The sequence below is a fragment of the Malania oleifera genome, chromosome 6 (genome assembly GCF_029873635.1).
Source record: "Malania oleifera isolate guangnan ecotype guangnan chromosome 6, ASM2987363v1, whole genome shotgun sequence".
Lineage (NCBI taxonomy): Eukaryota > Viridiplantae > Streptophyta > Magnoliopsida > Santalales > Ximeniaceae > Malania > Malania oleifera.
This window is the reverse complement of record NC_080422.1, coordinates 9,834,331-9,861,472: the sequence shown is the minus strand read 5'-3', so window position 1 is coordinate 9,861,472 and position 27,142 is coordinate 9,834,331. Positions and strand designations below refer to the sequence as shown.

The 27,142-nt window shown below is 36.3% G+C and overlaps 1 protein-coding gene across 2 annotated transcripts; it reads left to right on the top strand.

Moving 5' to 3' along the window:
• Nucleotides 1–204: 204 nt before the first annotated feature.
• On the top strand, nt 205–12,583 carry LOC131157418 (respiratory burst oxidase homolog protein A-like). Of its 2 annotated transcripts, XM_058111554.1 has the most exons (15): nt 225–358; nt 457–1,314; nt 1,441–1,600; nt 2,385–2,433; nt 3,198–3,311; nt 4,825–5,247; nt 8,745–9,131; nt 9,228–9,323; nt 9,544–9,659; nt 10,206–10,373; nt 10,504–10,663; nt 10,862–11,059; nt 11,145–11,273; nt 11,502–11,580; nt 11,689–12,583. In XM_058111554.1, exons 2-15 carry the CDS (start codon nt 615–617, stop codon nt 11,799–11,801), a joined length of 2,892 nt encoding a protein of 963 aa, XP_057967537.1. In that variant the 5' UTR covers nt 225–358; nt 457–614; the 3' UTR covers nt 11,802–12,583. The 2 variants fall into 2 exon arrangements, with proteins under 2 accessions (XP_057967536.1, XP_057967537.1); XM_058111553.1 differs by having other exon boundaries at nt 205–1,314.
• The last annotated feature ends 14,559 nt before the right edge of the window (nt 12,584–27,142 follow it).

Genomic DNA, 27,142 nt, shown 5'->3' with positions numbered 1-27,142 from the left:
CCTTTCTCCTCTGTTCCGTTTATAGCCGCCTCCCCCAAGACCAGTGTAAACGCGTTGCCAAACACCCAAAACAACGGCCCAAATATATACACGCATACACACACATGACACATTCATATATTTGAATATGTTTATATAATATAATATAATATAATATAATATTTTATATATATATATACATATATATATATATGTGTGTGCCAAAAAAGCAGCAGAGTTACTTCTCTATTTTTGTGTGGGGGCAGCGGCTCAATTATTCGCAGAGTGCGCTGTTTCTTTTGTCTTCGGCATTTTCCGGTCCAAAATCGAGAGAGAGAGATATAGAGATGGGCGGTGTTCTTCGGTCCCCCCCACTGAGGTCGCTGCCGTTCTCTCTCGGTTGCGACCTGAATTGTCTTCTTTCTCACGGCATTTCTGTGATCTAGTTTAACTGAATGCTAATTTCAATTCTCTCAGGCGTTCATGTCAATTCCTGGAGATTCCGGACGCCTACTAGCACGATTCCTCCCGCTTCACTTTAGGATTAATTGCTTTGGTAAGGGGTGAGCTCGTCTTGCCAGTTCACCTTTCTGTTTGCAGTTAGTTTTTGTTGTTATTGTTCTTGGAATCGATCAATGAGGGGTTCAGCAAAGCACGAGCGCCGATGGGCGTCCGACACCGTCCCCGCCGGCCGCGCGTTAAGCCGCAGTTCGTCGCCGGGAACTGACCAGACGTCGGAATCGGGGGCGGATCAGGAGTTTGTGGAAGTTACGCTCGATCTCCAAGACGACGACACCATCGTGCTCCGCAGCGTGGAGCCGGCTGCCGCCATCGGATTTGATCCGGAGGCCGGCCTTACCAGTGTGGAGACTCCGGCGTCCGCGTCCGCTTCGGCATCGGCGTCGAGGTCGCCGACGATCAGGCGAAGCTCTTCGAACCGGCGGCTGCGGCAGTTCTCGCAGGAGCTGAAGGCGGAGGCCGTCGCCAAGGCCAGGCATTTTTCGCATGAGCTGAAAGCGGAATTGATCCGGAGATTCTCTTGGAGTCACGGCCACGCGTCGCGCACGCTGTCGTCCTCGTCGTCAGCGGTCCAAAACGTCGTCGTCGCGGGAAGTTCCAGTGGATTCGACTCCGCTATGGCCGCTCGCGCCCTCCGCCGGCAGCGAGCTCAGCTCGACCGCACCCGCTCCGGCGCTCAGAAAGCGCTCCGAGGGCTCAGATTCATCAGCAAGTGTAAAACAAACGGCGCTGATAAGTGGAACGAAGTTCAGGGCAATTTCGATAAGCTCGCCAAGGACGGTTTCCTCTACCGCTCAGATTTTGCTCAATGCATCGGTATCCGTATTCCTTAATATCCCATCCTGCATTTAATCGGTTTGATTTGATTCTGCTATCATATTTGTTGTTTGCGAAATGTGATATCTTAAATTAACCTCTTGAATTTTTGGTGAATTAATGAAGGAATGAGAGATTCGAAGGAGTTTGCATTAGAAATGTTCGATGCTCTGAGCAGAAGACGGAGGTTAAAGGTTGACAAGATCAGCAGAGACGAGCTTTACGAGTACTGGTCTCAAATCACCGATCAGAGCTTCGATTCTCGACTCCAGATTTTCTTCGACATGTATGCATTAATTAATAAAAATACAAAAATTTAAACAACTAATAGCCAAAAAAATAGTAAATACAACACTTATTTATTAAGAAAGTCCCCCTATTTATTTATTATGAAGAGAAATTGAAAAATAAAATAAAACTGAATCCGTAAATTAGTTACTTATTTGTTTTATTTAATTTTTATTTACTTTTAAAAAAAAATTGTTATCAATTTGATTTTGCTTTGATAATTTCAATTCAATAAATTTGGACTGATATTTTATAAATATTTTAAGACTATATTTGAAAACATTTTATTTTATACAATTATCTTTTGTTGAAATTCATATAAATGTAAGTTTATATTTTAAACTCTTTTTAAAGAAAATATATTATATTATATATTAACTTTTATATATATGATAAATTATGGTTTTTAAAATATATATTTATTTTTTAACATGAAAGATATCAATTTTAAATTAATTGATTCCAGTCAATTAATTATTGGATTTTGCTTGAATTCATGATTAATCTCAGTTCAATATCTTGACAGATAAAGCATTTGATTTCATTTGTATTTAAAATACATCCTTTGATTAACGTACCTAATGCAACTATTAATTATTGGGTAAGTTGTAGTTAAGGACATGCCAAGTTATTGTTATTTTGTCCAACGCTGCGGTAATAGGATATTTAGTCAAATGACAAAAACTTGGGAATATCATATTCAATATTAAAATTTCTTTAATCAGTGAGGTTTAATTCGTAATTTCACCGAACAACCTCTGTTCTCTTTTGTAACATTACAGGGTAGACAAGAACGAAGACGGTAGAATCACCGAGGAAGAAGTTAAAGAGGTACTTCCTGTTCAAAGTTCAAAGATCAAAGTCATCAAATCCATTTTCATTTCATTTAAAGTCGTTCTTTTTTCTTTTAAAAATATTGAAATCCAGACATTTTGCGCGTTACTGGTCTTAGTTAATTCATTAAAATTAATTAGCACAATAATTTATTAAATCAATCTATACATAAAAAACTAATAAACATGACGCAGCCCCATCTCTCTCTCTCTCTCTCTCTCTCTCTCTCTCTCTGCTGACCCTTTCCCTCTCTGCTGGTAAAAACAAATTGACAAATTATGCTCTTTTCCTAATTTGCATGTTTGCACAAGCAAGCGTCTGTATGTTCTACGAGACGGTGTCGTTTGGGTTAGAATATTAGCCGGTAGGCAGGTGTTTGGTGAGCCTAAACCTGAGAAATTCCAACACCAACCACCCCAAATGCATGAAATTGAAATCTTCAGTTTTCTGACGTTTCCCAAAATTTCAAAAAATGATAGGACAGAGAAAGAGTCGCCGGGTGGGATCTCTCGGGGGTTGACAGATGGTATGTCGAATTGTCCAAAACGGCATCGGTTTTGTCAAAAGTGATTGAAGTTGTGTCATTCTCAGTGGGGTTGGTGGGGGTGTTTGCGTCATTTAATTAGAACTAATTACTCTCTGCTGACTCAAATTATAAATTAAATAAAATGGTTTTGCTTAATTTGTTGATTTATGATTTTAATTTTGATTAATTATAAAATTCTATTTTAATTTCGAATTTTTTTGGGTATTATGCGTAGATTATCATGTTGAGTGCTAGTGCGAACAAGTTATCGAGGTTGAAGGAACAGGCAGAGGAGTACGCAGCTCTGATCATGGAGGAATTGGACCCGGAGAGGCTTGGCTACATTGAGGTAGGTCATCCTCCACTCTTCTCCTCTGTGTGTAAAACACGTAAGAGGTCAACGGTCAACATCACTGACACTGTCCCTATCCTCGACATAGTGATGGCTAGTTGGCATTCACTTTCTTTTTTTGATGATATATATATTCTAATCTGAATATAGAATTAAGATTACGGAATTGAATAAATTTTCCAGAATACTTCCTCTGCAAATCGATTTCCTCCCAGCTGTAGGTGGGTTTTCTAGATCCAATCAGGATACGAGCTGATCCGTATTTAAGCCTAGTTTATATGTATATATATATATATATATACATCAGAGGTTTAGTATAGGAGTTGGACTTTTTCTTCGTGCTTTTTTTTCTTACACGAAAAATGCTTAGATTTTCATATAATTCGGCTGCCGCGTTGCCTAACTGTACACAAAAATAATCAAATGAAGACGTTGCACTGGACTTCCATTACATTAATTTTCCTAGAACAAATTGTTAATATTGATAAAATACTTGTTTATTTGATTAACAAATGTGGTAGTTCAACTGCTTTCGATCAGTTCTATTTTTTGTGTTCCAGGGGCTCTGTGGCTTGCTACTTTTTTTTAAAATGTTGGGTTCTTTTCCTACCATTACTGTTGAATTTTATAGCTATATTTAGAAATCAATTTGTGATGGACAAGTGCTACACCAATAGCAAGGCTAACTAGCTAAGCTAGCCTTTATATTTTTCATATTCATTGCATCATTTTCAATATATGATTATTGTAAAGCATTTTCACTTAAAAAATATTATTATGAAGTTGCACAATACTATTTTTGTCGTAGAATGTAAAACAGTATTTGCAACTTGCAGTACCCACACCGACCACTACCTTCCCCGGGCATGATGAATACACATTATAGATAGTAGGCCAGTGTTTGGTGTTTTTTTTTTTTTTTTCACAACACTGGTGCTTTGGAGTTTGATAAATCCATCATGTGACCAGACCTTTCCTTAATTCCTATTTCTAATAATAATGAGATAAAATTTGAATAAAAAATAAATACTGTCCGTGTATATATGCTTTATTATTACCCTTTTCATATATACTTTCCATTGTGTATATATTTTCTACTTTCGTGTATTTTTTTTAACCTAGTAAAACTGGGGAAGAAAGGTAAAGGAGAGACTACACAGTACATTAACTGGCACAAACTAGCATGCCTGAATATGATGGTTAATGTTCTAAACACTATTGTATCCTTGTAATTAACCTAGCACTCTCATCATATGAACCTTGCCAAGAAATCCAAAAAAATAAAAAATCAAATATTTTTTTCCTGTGAGTTACGCGGACTTAGCACTCATGCGCGTGGTGCAGTATTGTCCTGTGCAGCGCTGCTCTCTGAGTTGGCATGCATGATCCTACTCTTTTGTCTTCTTTTCGTTATTATTATAATTATGATTATTTCTTTTCATGCTGGTACTTCACCGTCTGATTCAATTTTTATTGACATTGATGCCCCATCCTGATGACGATGATGCAGCTGTGGCAACTAGAGACACTGCTGCTACAGAAGGACACGTATGTGAACTACAGCCAAGCTCTGAGCTACACGAGCCAAGCCCTGAGTCAGAACCTACAGGGCCTAAGAAAGAGAAGCCCAATAGGAAGGGTAAGCACGAATGTGCTATACTACCTTCAGGAGAACTGGAGGAGGATCTGGGTGCTCTCCCTATGGGTCCTGATTATGGTAGGGCTGTTCACCTGGAAGTTCCTGCAGTACAAGCAGAAGAGCGCGTTCAAGGTGATGGGCTACTGCCTCCTCACGGCTAAGGGCGCGGCGGAGACCCTCAAGTTCAACATGGCCCTTATTCTATTGCCTGTTTGCAGGAACACCATCACTTGGCTCAGGTCCACCAAGCTGGGATACTTTGTACCTTTTGATGACAACATCAACTTTCACAAGGTAGGCGGCCCTACCCTTTCCCACCTTTCCTCTCTTGTTTCACGCGTTTGTATATTTTCTTTTTTCAGATTAAAATGATGCTAATCTTTTTGTGAGGATCTACGTGCATATTTTCTGAAACATATGTAGGTCAGTGTCCTATGGTATATATAAATTGGCCATTAAAATGACCATTTCCTCCATGCAATGATAGCTATGATTAGTGAAAAAAAATGAAAGCTGTGATTTAAATATCTCTTAGAAGGAAATTTTTTAGTGTCACACCCTATAATGACATGCCTTCATGTTACATAGGTATAGTAGTGTGAAGCTGTGATTTAAGTATTTTTTGAATGGACAATGCTTAATATTATGGACCCATGGTGACACCGCCCACATCATAGGGCTTCACCTGGTACAGCAGTACGAAGCTGTGAAATGCCAAAACTAAAGACCCTGGCCATAGTGTTTTTCCCCTCGCGTGCAAGACTAGTTATAAAAAGTCAGCATGGTTGGTCACCTTGTCCCCTTAATTAATTAAGAGCTTCTAGTCACATGCAAATGTGTATGGAATCATTAACTGTTTAATAAAACTACACTTTAAGCTATTAAGTAGTTGTTTCTACTCAGAATCGTTCACTTGAAAAGTAGATCATGGACCTTGCCTAGCCAGTTCATTATCCGGCCAAAAATAGGAGGCCGACGTTTGATTCTTCCTAAGAGTAGAGTGGGCTAAGGGGTGGTGCACCAATTTGTTTGGCCAGAGGAAAAATAGTAAAATGAATCCCTCCACTTCTCCCATACCAAAAAAAAAGTGGCAAAAAGTAAAGAGGAAAAAAGTGAGAAAAAAGAATCATCTTTCACCTCAAATTGAAACCGAGAGAAACTTTTGAAAATTTTAGGTGCCTTAGGCCTCCCCTTTGAAATAAAACCACATCATATAAGCTTGTGGGTTGGTTTGCATTACTTATGTCGCATCATTTTGTTAGATGGAAGTGCATGCTCCTGAGGCATCTAAATTGTTCTTGAAAATTCTTAAGAAGGCAGATGACATTTTTAAATACAGCCAAAATTTGATAATTATTAGTGTGAATGATAATTGACTTTTATCTTTTTTTTTGTTTTTTTACTTCTCATGTTTCTCTTCTCTCTTGGTTAAAGTTTCTTTTCTCCTCTCTCATCTTATCTTCTTTAAAGTTCTTTCCCTCTTCCTTTTTACTTCTTTTCAACCAAAAAAATTGCAAGAATTCTAATAAATAGAAGTGATCATGTACTCAAAAAAAGAAGAAAAGAAAAAGTAGATCATAGATCATATGTCAAAATCATGCATTGTAGCACCCCCTCCCCTCTCTGGCTAGTTACTTGCATCCGTTGCTAAGTTGACTAGCTAATGGACGCCCCTACATGCCGGGGATGTTACCGTGACTTAAACTTGACAAACAAGTCCTCAAAACGTGGCTGTGACTTTATGTACATTCTCCATTGAATAGTGATTCTCCAATAATTTGGATATTTTTTCTTTTGGCTAAGATAGGGTCTAGATAAAGGTGAATGATGGGGAACAAGAAAAAAAAATTAAAAAAAGGAAAGAAAAGAAGAAGAGATAACAAATGCTTTATTTAAGACGACAAAAAAGGAGATATATGGTCATCAAACTTACATTCCCACCAGTAAGTCGCTTCATGTGTCATGCATGTCTCAACTGAAAGTGCTTTGATATTAGTGCTGGTGGATGTTGGATATGGCCCTCATTCGTCTTTGTTGATATTCCTTTAACTCACAATCATGTATTTATCTTTATAAAAGGTTATATAGTAGCTTATTGTGCCCATGCAGCACAGCTGTCTTCTCTCCCAGTCATTTTCTGAGGGTAATTTTCTGTATGCTGCATTTGTGTGCTTGGAAATAATTAATATCTGGCAGCCTGTGTATTCCAGCCGCCGTCCGGATAGACTCGGGTGGAAGCACTACTGCAGACAACAGCTAAGTTGAATAAGCGGGACTAGGGCTGGGCATGGTTCTGTAAATCGAACCATTCCCTTATTTTAAATGGTTAATCAAAATTCTATTAGCTAGTTTTTAGGCCGATATCTGATTAACTGAATTAAACCATTATATTCAATTTAACTGAAATCTAAACCATTAATTGAAAAAATTGAAAACTCCAAACAAAAACCGAACCCAAAAAAATGGTTCACTAATTTTTTTTGGTTCAATTTGGTTAGGTATTTAGATTTTTCATGCCCACCCTTATGTGGGATACTGAATACCGCCCTTCTTGTACTGGACCTGCTAGTCTCCAGTAAATACTTCATTTAGATGGTGATGAAAATGCCATTTCAAGTGGATCGAAATATTATTATGTACTCATAGAAGGAAAAAATATCCAATGGGTCCAATTCTGTTACTCCACATGGCTTAGACTAAAGCTGTTTTCATTTGCTAAAGCATCCAGCGAATTTTATCTCTGTAACTAAAATTTTGTCAACTGCATGGAGCAGGTAGCTTTGTGGTACAGTATTTGGCTTTCTTACCCTGTTTATTAGTAAAATGGCTGCAGGTGCCTTAATAGTATGAACTGCCATTTGTCCATTTGAACCTTCAATGGTGTTGGTGTGCCATTCTTCGCAATGATTGCTTTGCTAGAATCAGCTTGTTCTTTGAAACCGCTGTCGTTTTCTTAATTTTAATATAGATGATCCCTCACTGCATGTGGCATGTGTCCTCTAGAACTCATTAGCTATGTAGTTTGGTTAGTTAGTTAAGTATCGCCAGGAACATGACACATTAAAACAAGGTTGGCTATTTATAACAGAGGACAGCTTGATCTGTTGAATTCTGGATGCACTTTTTGGCTTTCATAACCTAGCCATCTTAACTGGCACTTTGTGTTACTTTGTGTGCCTCTTCTTAATTTTGGGTACTTTAAAAATTGGTGTTAATAGTCAAAACTTGGTATTATTCATTTGTACTTTGCTTTACAATATCGTGGGCATAAATAGCCACTATACATAATTGGAATGCTAAAGTTTAGGACTATAAATCTCTCACCCATTAGAGCATGTCTCTAATTTAGGAAACATATTTACAATCAATCTATATACAGAAGTATACCAACTTGGAAAGTCAAAAAAGCTTCTAGAATCTTCAACATTAATGTTGAGAATTCCATTTTTGAGTTTATTTCACATTAAAAAAATTGAGTGGATGATGGGTGCTTATATAAATGGTTAGGTCCAAGACCCAATAGGTTTAAATTTTTCGATCAAGTTGGTGCTCACTCATATGTATCAAACCTACCCACGGACTTCTCCGGTGATAACAAGTAGTATAGAGCCAACCGTTCGTATAAAGAAGTACAAAATTATGACAATCAAATAAATTCTGGATGATGTTAGGATTCTGTTTGGGAATGGCAGTAACTTTGTTATAAGGTTGGATTATGAGCTCTGTTTTAGCTATCAGTTCGGTTGGTACTCATTTTTTTTTACCTTCACTTGTTTTTTTTTTCTCTTCAGACAATTGCTGCAGCCATTGTAATTGGTGTCATTCTACATGCTGGGAACCACCTTGCCTGTGACTTTCCAAGGCTTGAAAGTGCATCTGAAAAATACTATAGCAAGTATTTGGCTGACGACTTTGGCAAAAAGAAACCCACTTACGCTGACCTGGTTCGAGGGCCTGAGGGTGTAACTGGCATTCTAATGGTGATCTTCATGGCAGTTGCTTTCACACTTGCAACCAGGTGGTTCAGGCGGAGCCTTGTTAAACTGCCGAAGCCCTTCGATAGGCTCACTGGTTTCAATGCTTTCTGGTATTCACACCATCTTTTTGTGATTGTCTACGTCTTGCTCATCATTCATGGCACATTCCTCTATCTTGTTCACAGATGGTACCTCAAGACGGTAAATTTTCAAATCATCCTTTATTTTTTATATACATCCAACATGTTGCTGTTTGTTAAAAATGTCAACTAAGATGTTAAAGAGTTTGGATTGCAGACATGGATGTTTCTTGCAGTCCCTGTTGTTCTGTATGCAGGGGAAAGGACTCTCAGATTCTTTCGATCTGGGTTCTATACTGTCCGTCTTCTGAAGGTGAGCACAAAATGTTAAGTTAGAAATGAACAATAAATTAGAAATCCATGTTCTTGTCCTAATTCTAGGTTGATATACATCCTTTTGACATCCATGTATATGGTGCCAAAATTTAGGTCACATTTATTTGCTGCTTTCTTTTTTTATTTAATTAACATTTTCAGAATATTTTTTGAACGATAATTAACATTTTAGATATTTCTATTGCAAAATTCTCTAGGTTGCTATTTATCCGGGAAATGTTCTCACATTGCAAATGTCCAAGCCTCCCCAGTTTCGGTACAAGAGTGGACAGTATATGTTCGTCCAGTGTCCTGCTGTTTCCCCATTTGAATGGTATATCACCATTATCTATACCTTGTCTTCACTATATTTTATATTTTTGGAAAAGTCTTTTCCACTGCTTCTTATTATATGAAGATATCTTGAATTTCCTCCCTTTCGGACCTTACATGGTAAAATGGTCAACCCATTATTCAGATTGAATCCTCTCAATTTGAGTGTTTATCTTTATCAAGCGACTGGTGAAATACAAATGTCGTTCATACGCTATTCATTTTGGCCCTACTGGCAAATATACCTGAGCATTTCCAAAAAAGATAAGGAGACTTAGGTGAAGGAATTGAATTCGAATTGTTTGTGGAAACATATCAATTGGTAGAATCATTGATAAAAGAGAACATATTATGCTACACTGACTACTGGCATCTGGGCTGTGAATAAAGGTCAAGCGATTGATGTAGCAAGTCTTTAAGCGGATTAAATTTTGCTTCATGAATCTTTATTGGGTTAAGTTTAGTTGGACAAGGTTGACATAGCTATTCACCAATGCTTGCTATTCTCTACGCGCTTATTGCTAATATGTTGATATCTGCGACTCAGGCATCCATTTTCCATCACATCAGCTCCTGGCAATGACTACCTTAGCATTCATATTCGGCAGCTAGGTGACTGGACACAAGAGCTAAAGAGGGTATTCTCAGAGGCATGTGAACCACCTGTAGCTGGGAAGAGTGGGTTATTAAGAGCTGATGAAACAACCAAAAAAAGGTATATCTCATATTTGATTTTAATGTCCAACAACCACCAAATCCTAGATTGCTCAAGCTCTTTGACATCTTTTTAACAGCAATTTTTAGTTCATGTTAATGTAGTCTTCATATTCTTCTCTGGATTTCAGTCTGCCAAAACTCTTAATAGATGGGCCTTATGGAGCTCCAGCCCAGGACTATCGGAAATATGATGTTTTGTTACTTGTTGGTCTTGGAATCGGAGCAACTCCTTTCATTAGCATTCTGAAGGATCTGCTCAACAACATTGTCAAAATGGAGGAGCAGGCAGTATGTTAACTTTACTCTGATTGTGTCTGCTTGAATCCTTTATCTTCTTGATGCAAACTATCTAAATCCCTATGCATGTCAGCCATTACTCTGATTCTGTCTTTATATATCATGGTTACTTTAACATCTACGAATCAAAGATGAGACTTAAGTGAGTTTGCCACTTCAACAGTTATCTGAGAAGTTTTCTATTCTCAGGACGCAACCTCAGATTTCAATCAAGCTTCAGACCTGAAATCTGGGACTACTGATTCGCCCTCAGTCAACAGGGCATCCCCAAAACAGAGGAAAATTCTGAAGACAACCAATGCTTATTTCTACTGGGTGACTAGAGAACAAGGCTCATTTGATTGGTTCAAAGGGGTCATGAATGAAGTGGCCGAGCTTGATCAGAGGGTAATCAACAGTACTAAAACCATTAGATTTTCTGGTTAAATGTCCATGTGTTTTTCAATTGCTAACTTGTCGCCTTGAATTCTAGGTTGTGATCGAGATGCATAATTACTTGACCAGTGTATACGAAGAAGGGGATGCACGATCGGCTCTCATTACCATGGTCCAAGCACTCAACCATGCTAAGAACGGGGTTGACATTGTTTCCGGCACTCGGGTAAGATCCTACTACTCTTCTTTCCATTTTCTTGCCATACGCTGGCAGTAACATAGTTCTTCTTGTTCTGTTTCAAGTCTTCTAAATTTCTGATTCATGTCATAACCTTTTTCCATAGCCCTTGCAACCAAATCATTTTTTGAACTTTATGATCTATATATCCCAAGACAGAGATACCTATAGTGGCTACATGTGTTCCAACTAACAATTCCTGATTCCAATTATCAGGTGCGGACTCATTTCGCTAGGCCTAACTGGAAGAAGGTTTTTTCTAAATTATGTTCCAAGCATACTAATGCAAGGATAGGTCAGTGATTCCTTCTCAGCCTCGGGAACTCATAAAGCTTTGGAGCTGTTGCCTTTTCTTTTTCTTTACCTGATATTGTTGTTCTATGTTCTTTTAATATTGGTGCAGGAGTTTTCTACTGCGGTGCACCAGTCTTGGCTAAAGAACTAAGCAAACTGTGCTATGAGTTCAATCATAATGGTGGCTCTACCAAGTTCGAGTTCCACAAGGAGCATTTCTGAAAAACACTCGGTGGCTTTATTGCGTGCGTGGTACTAAGTACTAACACCTTCCTTAAATAAGGATTTTTGTAATAAAACAGAACACTAGAAGGCTTGAAAGCATTGTACAGTACAGTCTTTGGTAGAAAAGGAAGAAACAGATAGAAGCAAAAAAGAAAAAAAGGAAAAAAGAAAGAGTACAATCATCTTTCTATCAATCTGTATCATATATCTATACCATGAACAGCCAGGAAAATGACCGTTCGATCGGACAGTTTGCGATTTTCATCGGACGGGTATGGCTCGATCCCTGTCTTGCAGAAAAGATGACGGTGGCAGTGCGCCACAGGTTGGATGCGGAGCTTGACCAAGTTGAAGATGCATGGTGGCTTTGCATGATTTGAAGACATTCATGAGTGGGTAGAAGGAGAAAGAAAGAGACAGTTTTGAAGGGGAGAAGGTAAGATAAGTGAGGGCTAGCCTGGCCAAAAGCTTGTTCAACTTAATTTGGGGCATATTTCTTTCTGGGAAGGGAACCAGAGAATCTTTCTAGAGGATGATGTAGATGTCCATATTGAAATTATATTTTTTGTTTTCTTAATTAGTCAAAAGGAAATTGTATGTATAAATGAAATTCATAGCATCACGTCCCTTTCTTTCTTTTTCTTCTTTCTTCTTATTTAATATTTTGATCCCATATATGTATAAATGTGCAAGAAAACAAGGGTTAATGTGTAATTTCATGTAAAACATTTTGGCATTTGAAATGAATAAGTAGTTGTTTAATAAAACAGCATTCAAAATTATTTCCTTTCGCTGACTGATGATATTTTAAAGGCATATTCTGTTTTGGTACTGTAATTGTCAATAGCAACGGTTGAAGAATGAAACATTAGCTTTTTAAAAATCGCGGTTTCATTGATACGAAGGTGTCCTATATATAAAGATTGTGTAGAGTATTGTGGTTACAAATTTAAAAATATTCAAATAACGTAACAAGAAGATTTTAGACTATTGAACATAAAAAATATTCAAAAATAACGTTACAAGAAGATCCTATGCTGAAACAGCACCGAACAAAACCGTCGATAGTTTTCAAATGATATGGTCAAGGAAATTAAGATGGTTACAACTACATGATTTCCTTTATACGCCTCCTCAAGATAGGCGTGCCATCAGAAAAGCTGATCTTGGTGCACAAATTTTGAAATTTCTGGCATGAAAGAGCTTTAGTGAGGAGGTCTACAAGCTGGTCGTATGTGTTGACATGGGAGACTTGTAGCATTTCTTTGGAGACCAGATCACGAACAAAATGAAGATCAATAACAATATGTTTCATCCACGAATGCATTATAAGATTAAAACTTAACTGAGTAATACCAATATTATCAAAAAATAAATGCGGAGGCTTGGTTATCGGAATACCAAGCTCATGAAACAATGAGAGAATCCAAATAAACTCGGAAGTGGCTGAAGCAAGAGCCCGATACTTCGCCTCGGTGGAGGAATGAGCCACAACACGCTGCTTCCACGTGCTCTAAGAAATGGGATAATCATCCAAAAAAATAATATAGGCAAAGGTGGAGAATCTGGTATCCCTATCACCTGCCCAATCTGCATCAAAGAACCCTTGAAGAGTGAGATTTCTAGTACGCTTAAGGAGAATACCATGATTAAGAGTGCCCTTCAATCAGTGCAGAACGTGTTTGGCAGCAGTCCAATGAAGTTGAGACGGTTTATGCAAACTGAGCAAACTTGTTAATCGAGAGGCAATGTCGGGCCGAGTAAGAGAGAGATATTAGAGTGCTCCTATAACTTGGCGGTACTCGGTCAAATCAACAAGAAATTTAACCTGAACCATCCTCCAGCATATAAGAAATTTACCCTAGAGGCTAAGGTGATCCACCACCTGATTTTATATAATATCCTCCCTAAGAGTGGATCTCGGGTGCATGTCTCTTATTTGGATTGCTTCATTATGTGGTGTTTGATAATGGGTAAAAAGGTTGACTTGCCTAGCTTAATAATTAAGTGGATATTCACTAAGACCACTGGGCATAGGATTATCATGCCTTATGGAGGAATCCTCAACAAAGTTTTTGAGAAATTAGGACTTACCCGGGGGGGCATCATTGCTTGTTAAATGGAAGACCACTGACATCTTCTCCTCCACAATGGTTAAGCAAATGGGCTATGAGTTAGTTGAAAACATTTGGGTAGCACAGGCTCCATTGCATAAGAGGTTAGGGGATTAGCTTGTTGCTCCATAGGATCAGCCCCTACAGCCTGAGCAGCCCTCTAATTCCAAAATCGTGGCCGCCAATGAGTTTGCAGCTTCTATAGACTCTCGGTTCATCGCTATTCAGAATGATTTTGTTGAGTTAACAGGTATCGTGCAATCAAATTTCACCATCATAAATGACTGCTTCAATGACTTGGAAGACGTCGATAACCTGAAAGGGAAACATCTAATGGATGTCAGCGGTAGTGAGGCAAGGTCATATGATGGAGAGCACGATGGTGGTGATGAGCAGGTTGCTTCATTGAGGGGGAGATGCAGATGTGCTTTTTATGAACTTTTTAAAAATTTTGGGTCATGTAACTAAATACACTAAATATCTTATCTATTTGTGTATGTTTTATGTTTTTGGGCACCGCACTGGAATATTACTATCCATATCTTGCTAAATGCTTAAATTCTTTTGATGGATGGTTAATTTATATTATAGTCTAAACTGTTATTTTGGATATACTAGACTGTGTTACCATCTGCATGGTTGATGCAAAATGCATGATGGTAGTTGATTAGGTTGCTTGCATGTTGCTTAAATTTGATACCCTTTGCATAGTTTATGTACAACCTTGAGAATTGCATGTTGGTTGTAGTGCCCCGAACTCGGTGGGGCTCGAAGTGCTACATTTTCGTCCATAAATAATCCATATATATATATATATATATATATATATATATATATATATATAATACCATAATTATAGTGACCTGAACTCTTAAGGAGGGGTCTCGGGTATCCTTGTCCATAACTCAATTTAAAATATGCAACAAAAGATAATTAAACCTCAATACTTTACGAGAGTTCTAAAAACCACCATAGTCACACATGTACCTCCAAATCTTAATATTACATCCCAACATAGACAAAAACATGACAAACCTAGTGTCTTGCAAGCACTTACAATAACTATATAATCTAATCCTAGCCTCATAGCTCACTAGGCTCGATTCCCTATAGGTCTTGAAATACGAGATGGATATTGGGGTGAGATACTTTTTAGTAAGACGGATTAGATTATCATCAGTGTGTGGCTAACATGAGTTAGTGTGAACAAAATACATCCATTTATTTAACCATAAGTGAAACAGAATTTGAAAACTGTACCCACACCTATATCGTTGAAAATACATAATTTCCTTCATAACATAGTTTTAGCTCAATATAGAGAACCTTTCTTATTGGACCAATTAACATGTTTAATCCCTATGACAGGTTGTGCAATCCGTATACTGGACTTAGTTTTGGCTAGCCTACCACCAAGTTAAGTCAAAGTAACTTATTTGCAAGTACGTCTGCAAGAACGATTTGCCTTACCGCATCCTTGTCCGGACTCAGGAGGGTACATCAACTCTTCGCAGGTCCAATCATATATCTACTGCCTACACTTCCACTATAGTGTGGCTGCACTGGTATTTCTTACTAGCTATGGTACTAAACTTCCATAACATCTAGTCCCTCAGGGTTCATAAACTATATATAGCAAGTTACATAAATAAAAACAGTAACATGATCTCATTTTCACATTTCGGTATAAAACCGTCATATCCACAAATTGGTATCAAACCGTCATTTCATAAATCAGTATAAAATCGTCATTTCATAAATCGGTATCAAACTATCTTTTTCACAATTTCACAATGTTCTTAACATTTCCAGAGATCAGCATAAAATCACAATTTTCACTGTATAATACCATGAAAATCTAACAGGTTTAATTATACAATAATAATAAATCATTCTCATGCCACTCAATTTGAATGTTAAATCATAATATAATAAATTGCCCCGGGGAAAATATATTTTGCTAAAACCGAAGGTATGATCATCTCCATTATTTAATTCAACTCAAAATATATGTATTACAAGAAAAAGGATATGATCACCCCACTTACTTTAGTTTTCCTAAATAAGTGTAATATACAAAACCATCATTTTCATACATTTGATTCATTCAGAAAATCATATATATTATTCATGTAACGACATGCTTATCTTAATATAAAATGAAACATAATAAATAAAATGGTCAACCCGAACCCGTGGGTAATAGGGACACCTGTCAATCACAGTAAAAACCTAAACAGCAGTAAGTATAAAATTTCAATCATCCAACCATAAAACATAATACCAGAGTCTACTTATGTAACACCCCGACCCCGAGGGGCCTGGAATATTAACTTTTTACTACTGATTTACAGCGGAAGCAAATAAACTCAATTTTTATTAAACCAGAGCGCTAATTATCCACATTACAATCACTTATTTCAAAAGAAGAAAATTACACAAACATAAATATCTGAAATCATACTAATATTTCTAATCAATATTTATTTTTCTAATCCCCACCCGCATGCTTGCTAAGCTTGATTTCCAACATACTCTTCAGAGTTATCTGAAATAAAAATATGATTGGAGTGAGACAACGCTCAGTAAGTAAATAAGATTATTATTAGTGTGTGGCCAAAATGAGTTTTTTTAAAAATTTCGTAAAACAATATTTAATACTATAACTTCAAATTTTCTTTTAGAATAAATATAAATTTAAAAATTTCTTTATAAAACTTTTGTCATCAATTACAATAATAAAATTTTATAATTATATACTATAACTGTTAAATTAAATTTTTAATTTTAAAATTGTAAAAATATTTAATGATAAACATACATATACTTTTCCTTATACGTTTTCCTTAGATCGTCATTTAAGTACCAAAATGATCATTTTCACATAAACTTACACTTTTCTTTCAAATCATCAGTAACTTTATACACGTAATTAAATATGTATAAACATATATTATAAAAACCACCCTTAGGCTTTTTTGCCGTAAGTCATGTTTACCCCCATGACTGGGTTGTACGGTCCGAAGACTGGACTTAGCTGACTGGCCGACCAAACTAAATCAACGTACGTAAACTTTAAGTGAGATTTTCCTTATTAAGTCCTGGTTTGGAATCATGTGTGCACTCAGGAGAAATCCACTAACATAAATAACCACTCTGTAAACAGTGTGGGTGCACTCTGATCCGTATAAACTTTAAGTTGCGGTACCGAGCATCTGTAACTTTGAACTTTCATTGCCATAAGGGGTTTTAAAATCATCTTATTATAATTTATGTAATTTAAAATAATATCGTGAAAATCTCATCTTTACTCATATTTTCATAAAAAATGTAACGTAAAAATAAACTCATACCACACAATTTTTGTGTTAAAAATATATATAATTTTATTTTTGAATAGAAATAAATGCTAAAAATTTACCCAAGGGGATTAGAACATTTTTTAACCCAAAAATAGATGCAAGTATATTAAAAATAGAACTGGTATAATTAAATACGCGTAAAAATAAACTTATGGAAATTTTGTGGAACTAATTAACATAATTGAAATTTACTTATAAAATAAACTCGGGTATGAATTTTAAATAAAAAAAACTAACATAATCAAAATTTACTTACCTTCTTCCTTACGAACACTGTAACTATCTCTAAAAAATGAGATCGGAAAGAGTGGGTGATTGAGAACTTATTTAAAAATTCTCTCTCCACCACAAATTCTTTCACTCACTAATCCTTCTCTTCCTTGAAAAATTGTTGTGAAAAATGAAGGTTGAGAGCTCCCTATTTATAGGAAAATTTTGGAGAAGAAATGGAATTTATAAAAGTGTGGGGAGATGGGTGAAATTATAATTTTTTTTTAAATTAAAGAATGGGCAAGGTATGGGTTGAGTATGGGATGGGGATGGAGGCCATGTGAGAGTACTTGCCACCATTCTTATTAAATAAAATTTTAATTAACTACTTACCTAATTAATTAATCAATTAGTTAATTAATTATTTTATAATTTTATTATTTTTCTTAATCATTATTTATCATTATTATTATCATTGTTATTACTTTTAAACTATTTTTAGTATTTATTTATTTTATTATTTATTTTTGAAAAAAAATTTAATTTAAATTTTGAAAACTCATGTGGGCCCCACATGATCTTGTGGGCCCCACACAACTTCGAGACCCGAATGGATCCTACGTAACTCGAATAACTCCTATACGATTTTATGCATCCTACATAGTTTTGAGACTCGTGTAAACCTTCATACGGCTTCAGGACTCATGTGAGCCCCACACAGTCTTGTGGGCCCCGCATAGGATACCTATATTATTATTATTTTATCATATATTTCTACAAATTATATCAGTCAAAACATTATTTTATGTACTTATTTGCGTATATAAACAGTGTCTTATGGCTCCGAGACTCATGTGGACCCCACATAGTCTTGTGGGCCCCACATATGATATCTATATTATTATCATCTTATTATGTATTTGTACAAATTATGTCTATCAAAACACTATTTTATGTATATATACTTATTTACGTGTACAAACAGTGTCTATCCTATTTATCCTATGAAATTCCATTTTGACCAGGCCGACCTCCAGGGAGCGACTTAGCCGCAATGGTCTCTAAGCACTCGCTTAGATAAGGTCTTTCTTAGGCATCAACATGGAATCAAGGATCCTACAGAAAAACACTTCTGTATTGATATTAACTCAATGACCATTTTTATTATTTTATTATTATTGTGCTTTAATCATATATATATTTTTGGGTCATCACAACTTACACCAAGATAACATATCTATATTTACAATCTCCCATAACATTCCAAATACAACTAGGATCTCACAACAAAATAATCCTGATCCTAGTACAAAATCTTACCCTCCTAGTAGGGTAACTTTACAAACTCAACGGTGGCCACGACCTACCGGTCTCTCAGGTTCTTCTGAAAAATTAATTAAGTTCGGGGGTGAGACACTTCTCAGTAAGGGAAAATAAACTAAATATAACTGTATTGCAATATGAACATTTAATGTAATTATACATATACAATACATTTCATATAGCTGTAAACATTAATCATATTGTACTGAATAATCATATATTTTCATATTTACCAATAAATCATATCGTTCATAAAACGTCTGTTATAACTGATAATATTGAAAACATACCCAGGATGAATAGCTAACTGATGTTATGTATTAACCCCAATGACGGGTTGTACAGTCCAAAAACGGGACCCAATAATAGCTGGCCGACCACTGCTGAGTAAAAAATGTATATAAGTACAATGGGCCCACCACACCCTGATCCGGACTGTCAGGTGGTCTTCCACACTCTACTGAAAGCCACATTGACTATCCATCTCCCACCCCCTCGTGGGGTGGTTAGCACCAATCTGATCATAGATATCTGCTCTATAAGCTATGGTACCAAGCTCCTAAATCGAACTAAACTAACATCCGGGTTGTGATAACATATAATTCATGATAATATAACATCTTTCATAATTTCATAAATACAATCTCGTGCCGAACATTTCATAAATATGGCCTCGTGCCGATCGTTTCATAAAAATGGCCTCGCGCCGAAATCATACATAAATATGGCATCGTGCCAAAATCATACATAAATACGGCCTCATGCCGAAATCATACATAAATATGGCCTCGTGCCGAAATCACACATAAATACAGCCTTGTACCGAAATCATACATAAATACGGCCTCGCGCTGAAATCATTTCATATATGTATATCATTCGAAAAATAATCAATTTATCATATATTTTCAACATCATAATGTACTGTATTCTCTCATAATTTCTCAAAACATATTTCATTCATATCATTGTCATATCATGATATTTTTCCACGTAAAATAATATTCATGTCACACATTTGCTGTATAAAACCATACATTGTATTCTAAAATCATTGTTTTTGACATCTCATACATACATATTCTTTTCAACATACTAGCAGTAGTTTTTCCAAATGTACAATTTCCTTCGTAATATACAGATATAATACATGCCTTTCTGAAAGTAAATTTACTCATACATAATAATAATTTGCATGAAAAATAGCTGTTTTAGTTTATTCCCTTACCTGACTACTGAGAAAAGCCCCTATAAACTCTGGTCTCACACCCATAGGATTTCTTAATTAATACCCTGAAAATGAAAACTCTCAGTACTAAACTTTAGTATTTTCATGTGTATATCATTTCCTATAACTACCATAAGACCAAATTTGGCTTAAAAAGCTTTGCCTAAACTCAGAGATGATTTCCAACTTGCTTTCACCAACGATCCACTCCGACAGATTTGGAGAGAACTTCCCCAGGAGTGTTGTGGTGGCTTCAGATCATCGAACCGACGGAAATTTGGCCCGAAATCGAAGAGAGAAAAGAGAGAAACCGTAGAGAGAGAAAGAGAGTGAAATTTTTCCTTAGTTTTGATGTTTAAATCAGGTTTTTGATATTTATAGGACTAGATTCGTCGATGAGCCACGTCATCTCGTTGACGAGTCCTTTAATAATTTCGTCGACAAAACCCACTCCTCGTTGACGAAATTCAGACTACTCAAAAACCTCTCTCGGTATTTACTTGTCGACGAATCTTGTCTTCATCGACGAGGTCCTTTTATACCCTCATCGACGAATCCCTTGTGTTTGTCAATGAGGCCCTGAAAATTTTCCTTGGTTATTCCTTCCAAAGTGCAATGTCGAAGCATTCGTCGACGAAGTCGACTTTCTCCTTCTGTTACTGTTTCCATTTCCCTTCCTCTTTATTATTTAAATCCCATTATTATTTGGGTTGTCACAATTCCTGTATTCATATACTTCAATTTAATCGGTTCACATTTCAAAATAACTGACATAATCTAATCCCCTTACCTATTCCTGAAAATCTGCCTACAACGTTCGGAGGAAACCCTAGCTTCCTTAAACCTAGCTGAGGAGTGAGAACCCGCAAGCCGAGAGAAGGGAGAGAGAATCGGAGAGCACGTGCGGAGAGATTCTGGACTAGAGAGAGAGTGAGAGGCTCAGTTTAGGGAAAGGGTGAGAGAGAGAGAGTGAAAACCCTAGGAGAGAGATAGAGTCAAAATGAAAAATAAATTATAAGATTCTAATTTATAGCCCCTTGGCCTGCAGGAAACCGTCGCCGGTTTTCCTGAGATTATAGAAACCATCGACGGTTTGGTCTCATACCAAACCGTGCCCACCCAAAACTATCGACGATTTTTTTGAGATTCCTCAAACTATCGACGGTTTGGTCTTTGTACCAAACACTTTCTTTTCTTTTCTTTTCCTTGGTTTGGGTTCCTACACTAGTAGTGACCTAGGTTGATTGCTTGTTGGCTATATTAAATACCCTCTACATGGTTGATGCAAACTTGTGAAATGCATGTTGATAGTTAATTAAGAAAATTGCATGATGGTATAATGAATGAATTAGGAACGTCATGTTGGCCAAATTTTGTCAGATTACGTGTTTAAAATTACTAACCATGCTTAAAATGTCATTTTGAACTTAAATGGCCATGTACACTGTTTTGTGTACAAAATTGCCAAATTTTTTCAAATAGTTGTAAGTCTGTTATCTAAGCCCGTCTTTATGTCAAAAGGGGGGAAGCTTTTTTAAACTAAGGATTTTGTATGCTTCAATGCTAATTTTAGGCTTAGTCCTTTCGTTAATGACAAAAGGGGGAGAAATATCTGAGCAAAATTATAAAGTAAAATTCATTTACCCAGCTTCTTGTTTTTGAAAACCAAGAGAAGTGAGCATAAATGCATATTTAATATACCATACTGGGGGAAGTGAGCAAAATTGCAAATTTCATATACCCTGCTTTTTAAATGCAAATTGAGCTGAAATTCAAAATTTCTCAACTTGAAAAATTCCAATATCTTCATTTTTTTAATATGCGTAAACTACACTATAAAAGTTTACATTATGCATATTGTAAGGGGAAACCTTGTTAGGCTAACCTCAATTTTGCTCCTGTATTTGTCATCATCAAAAAAGGAGATATTGTTGACTTTTTGAGTTTGGTCCCACTTTGATAATGACAAATCATAAGCATTTCATTTGTGCATTTAGTCTTTGAACAGATTTAATTTTCAGAAAGCACATATGGTAAAGGTAAAATGGAAACCATGAGGCACTTAAAGAACACATTACGTGGCCCATTCCATGGCAAATTGAAGAGAAAGGGTGAAGACATATAATTTTTCAATTGTATTGTATTTAATTTCAATTGTAAATGCATGTCTTACTTGATCTAATTTGAAGCTCAACAATGACCTCAGATTGACCCTAAGAACTCAAACTTTTCATGGAAAACCTTTCACTTAAAATGTTAATCAATAACAAAAGGTTTGAAATGATTTTGAAGTCAAAACAGGGCTAAAAACTCAATTTTCTAAAGGGATCAATCGACCGGCTCATAAGCTTGGTTGACCGAAGTCAAAGAATGACTGAAGCTTAATTTTTATAAAGGGCCCAGTCAACCGGATTATAAGCCTAGTCGACCAGCATTCATGTAAAGATGATCCGGCAGACCGGATCATTAGCCTGGTAGACCGAACTGCACTAAAAGGAAAATCGCCCATTGGTCGGTCGACCGGACCTCAGGTCAATCGAGCAAACCTTAGGTCAGTCAATTGGAACTCTCGAGTTGAAGTTATTTTGAGTATAAAATGGCCATAAAATTCAAATTATATTATTATAATACCCAACGACCATAAAATGGCCATATTTTGAATTTGGCTATAAATACCAAGCCCAAACCCTTTGCAAATACTTTTGCACATATTATTTCATACTCTTACATTGTTGGGCATTTATTTTACATACTTTCTCAAATCAAAACTCTCTTATACTCATTTATTGCAAAAATCATTTTGAGAGAAAATCCTAACTTCTCCTCCTCTTGGTTTTGAAAATCATTTTTGGAGAAATCATTTATTACTCTTGAATCTTTGAAAAAGCATTTATTATGCATTTATTTTCACATGAAAGATCAAGTACTCTCATCTACTCTCATTTATTTCAAAAATATTTTTAAGAGAAACACCCAAACGCGGCTAAGCTTAAATCTTATCTTGTGAGAGTGCATGAGGTTTTTCATTATACAAACTAACTTTTTGAAGAAGCATTTCATTGTACACAAAATATCATTCTCAATTGTATTTATGCAGTTTGGGTTTTGAATCGTGTCAAACGAGAGCATATCATTTGGAGAGGTCACTCCACCTATAAGGAGTGGTGTAACGGGTATCTCCACCCAATTGAAGGAGTGTTGTATAAGGTGGTCTGCCTTGGTTGAAGGAGTGTCTTTTGGAAATCCTCAAGTGGTTGCCTTGAGGTGAGGACATAGACAGGAATAGCCTAACCTCGTAAAAATCTCGGTGTTTGCTTTCTCTATCCCTACTCTCATTTAAATTTCTGTATTTTCTTGTTTAAATATTTTTAGCATTTGAGATTGATTGTATGCTTAAATATTTGTAGCATTTGAGATTGATTGAGAAACCCTAAAACTTCAGGTTGTGTTTTAAAAATAGGGCAAAAGTTGACCTATGTTTATAAAATATCCTATTCACCCTCCCTCATCTTGGGATTACACCAAAGATCACAAAAGTAATAAAACAATGACATGAAGAATTACGTGGTTTGGCAATGCCAACATCCACGAGAGCAATCGACATTAAATTTTTACTATCTTGTGTCAAAAGACCCAGAGTTACATCATACAACATGTATATATAACCCTCTCAGAGGTTTTCCTCCTAAAACCCAATCTCCCAATTCAAAATTCGAAAACCAACGTTGAGTAACTGAGCAAGACCGTTGATGATTTTAGACATACCGTCAACAATTTAAAACCGAGACCAAACAGTCGATGTAACAGGACCAAAACAGTTGACTGTTTCTTCTCATCCTAACAAAACCGTCATCAGTTTTAGGAAATTGTTGAAGGTTTCCTCCTGCATGGCCAGCAACTCTGTTTTCAACTATGTTTTCTTTTGTCCATGTGTTTCACTCAACATATGAGCCACACATTACAAAAATCTCCACCTTGGCGAATATACACCCCTTTGGAAAAAACTGAAAAAATAACTCGTTGCTCCACTTGGGACAATAGGTTAGGAGCGCCTCTCATCTAGCAACTGTAGAAAAAAACCAAGTCCAAGAAATGCTTGAACTTGTCCATGGCAGCTTTGGCTACTGTCATATACCCCAACTCATTTGTAGATAATGCAACCAGAGACTGTACCCTGAACTTCAACCAAATAGGCCTTCCAATAACAATAAACACATACCCTGTTGTAAGTCTTTTGTCATCCAAGTCCCCTACATAGTTCACATCCACAAATCCCACAACTGTCGGATCAGTTAATTGCCTACCAAACATGATGTCATAGTCTAAAGTACCCATACTAAAAGCTTGTGCTAGACTTGGAACACCCTACTGCACTAGCATAGGGACATGTCACAAATGTCATCATCCGTCCTTGGGCACTAAAGAGTAGACAATTTTAAATGATTCGCCAATGGTGTACTGGTAACCGATTTTGTATTAACCATGCTAAACCTCTCCAACACCTTCTCCAAAAAACCACTCTAAGATAACCTCCCTGCAATATTATTGACAAAGCCACCCTGAGATAACCACAATCTCCCTGCAGCTCTGTCCTTGCGAATCTCCAACCCCACAATCTTCTTGGTCATACCCAAAACCTTCGTGTCAATTTTTTTTTCTCAACAGAGTTTCCAACTGATTAACCTTAGTCAAAGTCTTCTCGGCAATTAACATGTCAGCAAAATAAAACAACAAAAAAATCATCTACTTGCATCCTATCACCTTCTTTCCTTCTGGAAGCTCCACCAACTCCCACATCTAATTCTTGTGTAGTAACTTCATCTCATCCACCATAGCACTCATCCATCTATTTTTCCCTTGGCTGTGCACCACATCTTGAAAAATAGTAGGAACCTTATTGGTAGTAATGAATAAGACACTCGATCATTAAATTCATACCTAAGTGGTGGCATGATAGTGCAGCTTGACTCATTGTGATCATTCTGATCTCCTAAGCTATAACTCCCAACATTATAAACAATGTCATCTCTGCCCTAAGTCTGTAACTCCATCTGCATCACAGTCTCATCTCTGCTGCAGTTTATACTGTGATATTGCTGATCTCCCGAGCTAAACTCGTAATGACCCGAATAATAATAATGTAATTTAAATAAAGAGGAAGGGATATTATCAGGGCCTCGTCGACGAAATCAGGGGATTCATCGACGAGGGTATAAGAGGACTTCGTCGACGAAGACAAGATTCATCAACGAGAAGATACCAAGAGAGGGTTTTGGGGAAGTCTAAAATTCATCAACGAAGAACGACCTCTAAAATCTTAATATAAAATGAAACATAATAAATAAAAAAGTCAACCTGAACCCGTGGGTAATGGGGACACCTATCAATCACAGCGAAAACCTAAGCAACAGTAAATATAAATCACATTCTCAAAACCATAGAATACATAATATACCTAATACCAGAGTTCACTACATCACCAAAATACTGTATTTATATACAATCTCCAAAACATCAAAATAACCCTAGGATCATACAACAAAAATCTCCTGATCCTAGTATAAGATTTACCCTCCTAACAGGGTAACTTAATAAACTCAACGGTGGCCTTGACTCGCCGGTCTCTTTGGATTTCCTGAAAATCATTTAATATTTGGGGGTGAGACACTTCTCAGTAAGGGAAAATAAACTAAATACAGATGTGTGGCAACATGAATATTAATTGCAGCTATACATACTCAGTACATTTCATATATCTAAAAACATACATCATAACATGATGGAATAATCATACACTTTCATATTTGCTAATAAATCATATCGTTCATAAAACATCTGTTATAACTGATAATACTGAAAACATACCTAGGATGAATAGTTAGCTAATGTCATGTATTACCTCCCATGATGGGTTGTGTAGCCCTAAAGCAGGACCCGACAATGGCTGGCCGACCATTGTCGAATCAAAAATGTCTGTAAGTACGATGGGCCCGCCACACCCTGGACCGAATTGTCAGGTGGATATCCACACTCTACTGAAAGCCACATCGACTATCCATCTTGTAAAGACCCAAAAAAAAAAAAAGAAGATTAAAATAATTAGAATAATAATAATAATAATAAATAAATAAATAAAATAATAAATGAATAGATAAAAAGAAATAATAAAAATGTATATGAGATAAAATGAAATTAGATTAATTATAAATTAGTTAATTAATTGAATATTATTTAATTGAATTAATAAATTAATTAAACGTTATTTACATGAATTAATTAAGTAAATTATAAGGATAGGGTATATATATATGGTTAAAGTAATAAGTATATATATATATATATATATATATATATATATATAATATAAAATATATATAAAGATGGAATTAGATGAATTGGAGTTCAATTTGAAATCCAATTCTTCTCCAGATTCACGCCCCCCCCCTCTCCATTTCCTGCGCCTGTCTGTTCAGAGCTCGTCCAACCACCTTCATCTCCTCCTCTCTTTCTCTCTCAATTTCTCGACGGATTTGTAGTGGATCGAAAAATGGAAGGTGCCGTTCAATTCCTGGTTCTGCTGCCAATATTTCTACTGGAGCAGATTGGTCGTAGGAACGACTTAGGCACTGCTCCTGGGGAAAGGTATTATTTTCCCATTTTCTCAATTTTGCTTTAAATCTGATATTAAATCGGCGAACGGGTACCACCACGTGGTCCTAGTCGTCGTCGTCATTTTTACGTAGGTAATTTTTCAATTGGGATTTTCTAAGCCCTACTCCAAAGCGAGAGTGGGATTTGAGAAATTTGGCAAATTAGATAAATATGCGGGTATAACTGTAAATTTAAAATTATGACCCTAGAAAATATTTAAATAGTATGTTATTTAGAAATAATTTTAATGAAATTAGGGTTTTTGAATCAGGGCTTGGGTAAGCGCTGCGGGTGTAATTTTGGGCCCCGCAGGCATAATTTAGAAAATTAAGTGGGAGTGTTAAATATTAGTTTAAATGTTAATTTGAAGTGCGTGGAGCCTAGGGAAGGCTAGATGTGTAGTATTTTGGGAAAATGAATTAATTAATTTGAAAAATTTGGTAATTTGGT

Bases quoted from the DNA above. Each gene is read 5' to 3' on its own strand.
- LOC131157418 (XM_058111553.1), top strand. From the start codon at position 615: ATGAGGGGTTCAGCAAAGCACGAGCGCCGATGGGCGTCCGACACCGTC. The intron at 1,601-2,384 runs GTATGCATTAAT...GTAACATTACAG, and splicing joins CTCCAGATTTTCTTCGACAT to GGTAGACAAGAACGAAGACG. The intron at 11,060-11,144 runs GTAATCAACAGT...CTTGAATTCTAG, and splicing joins TGGCCGAGCTTGATCAGAGG to GTTGTGATCGAGATGCATAA.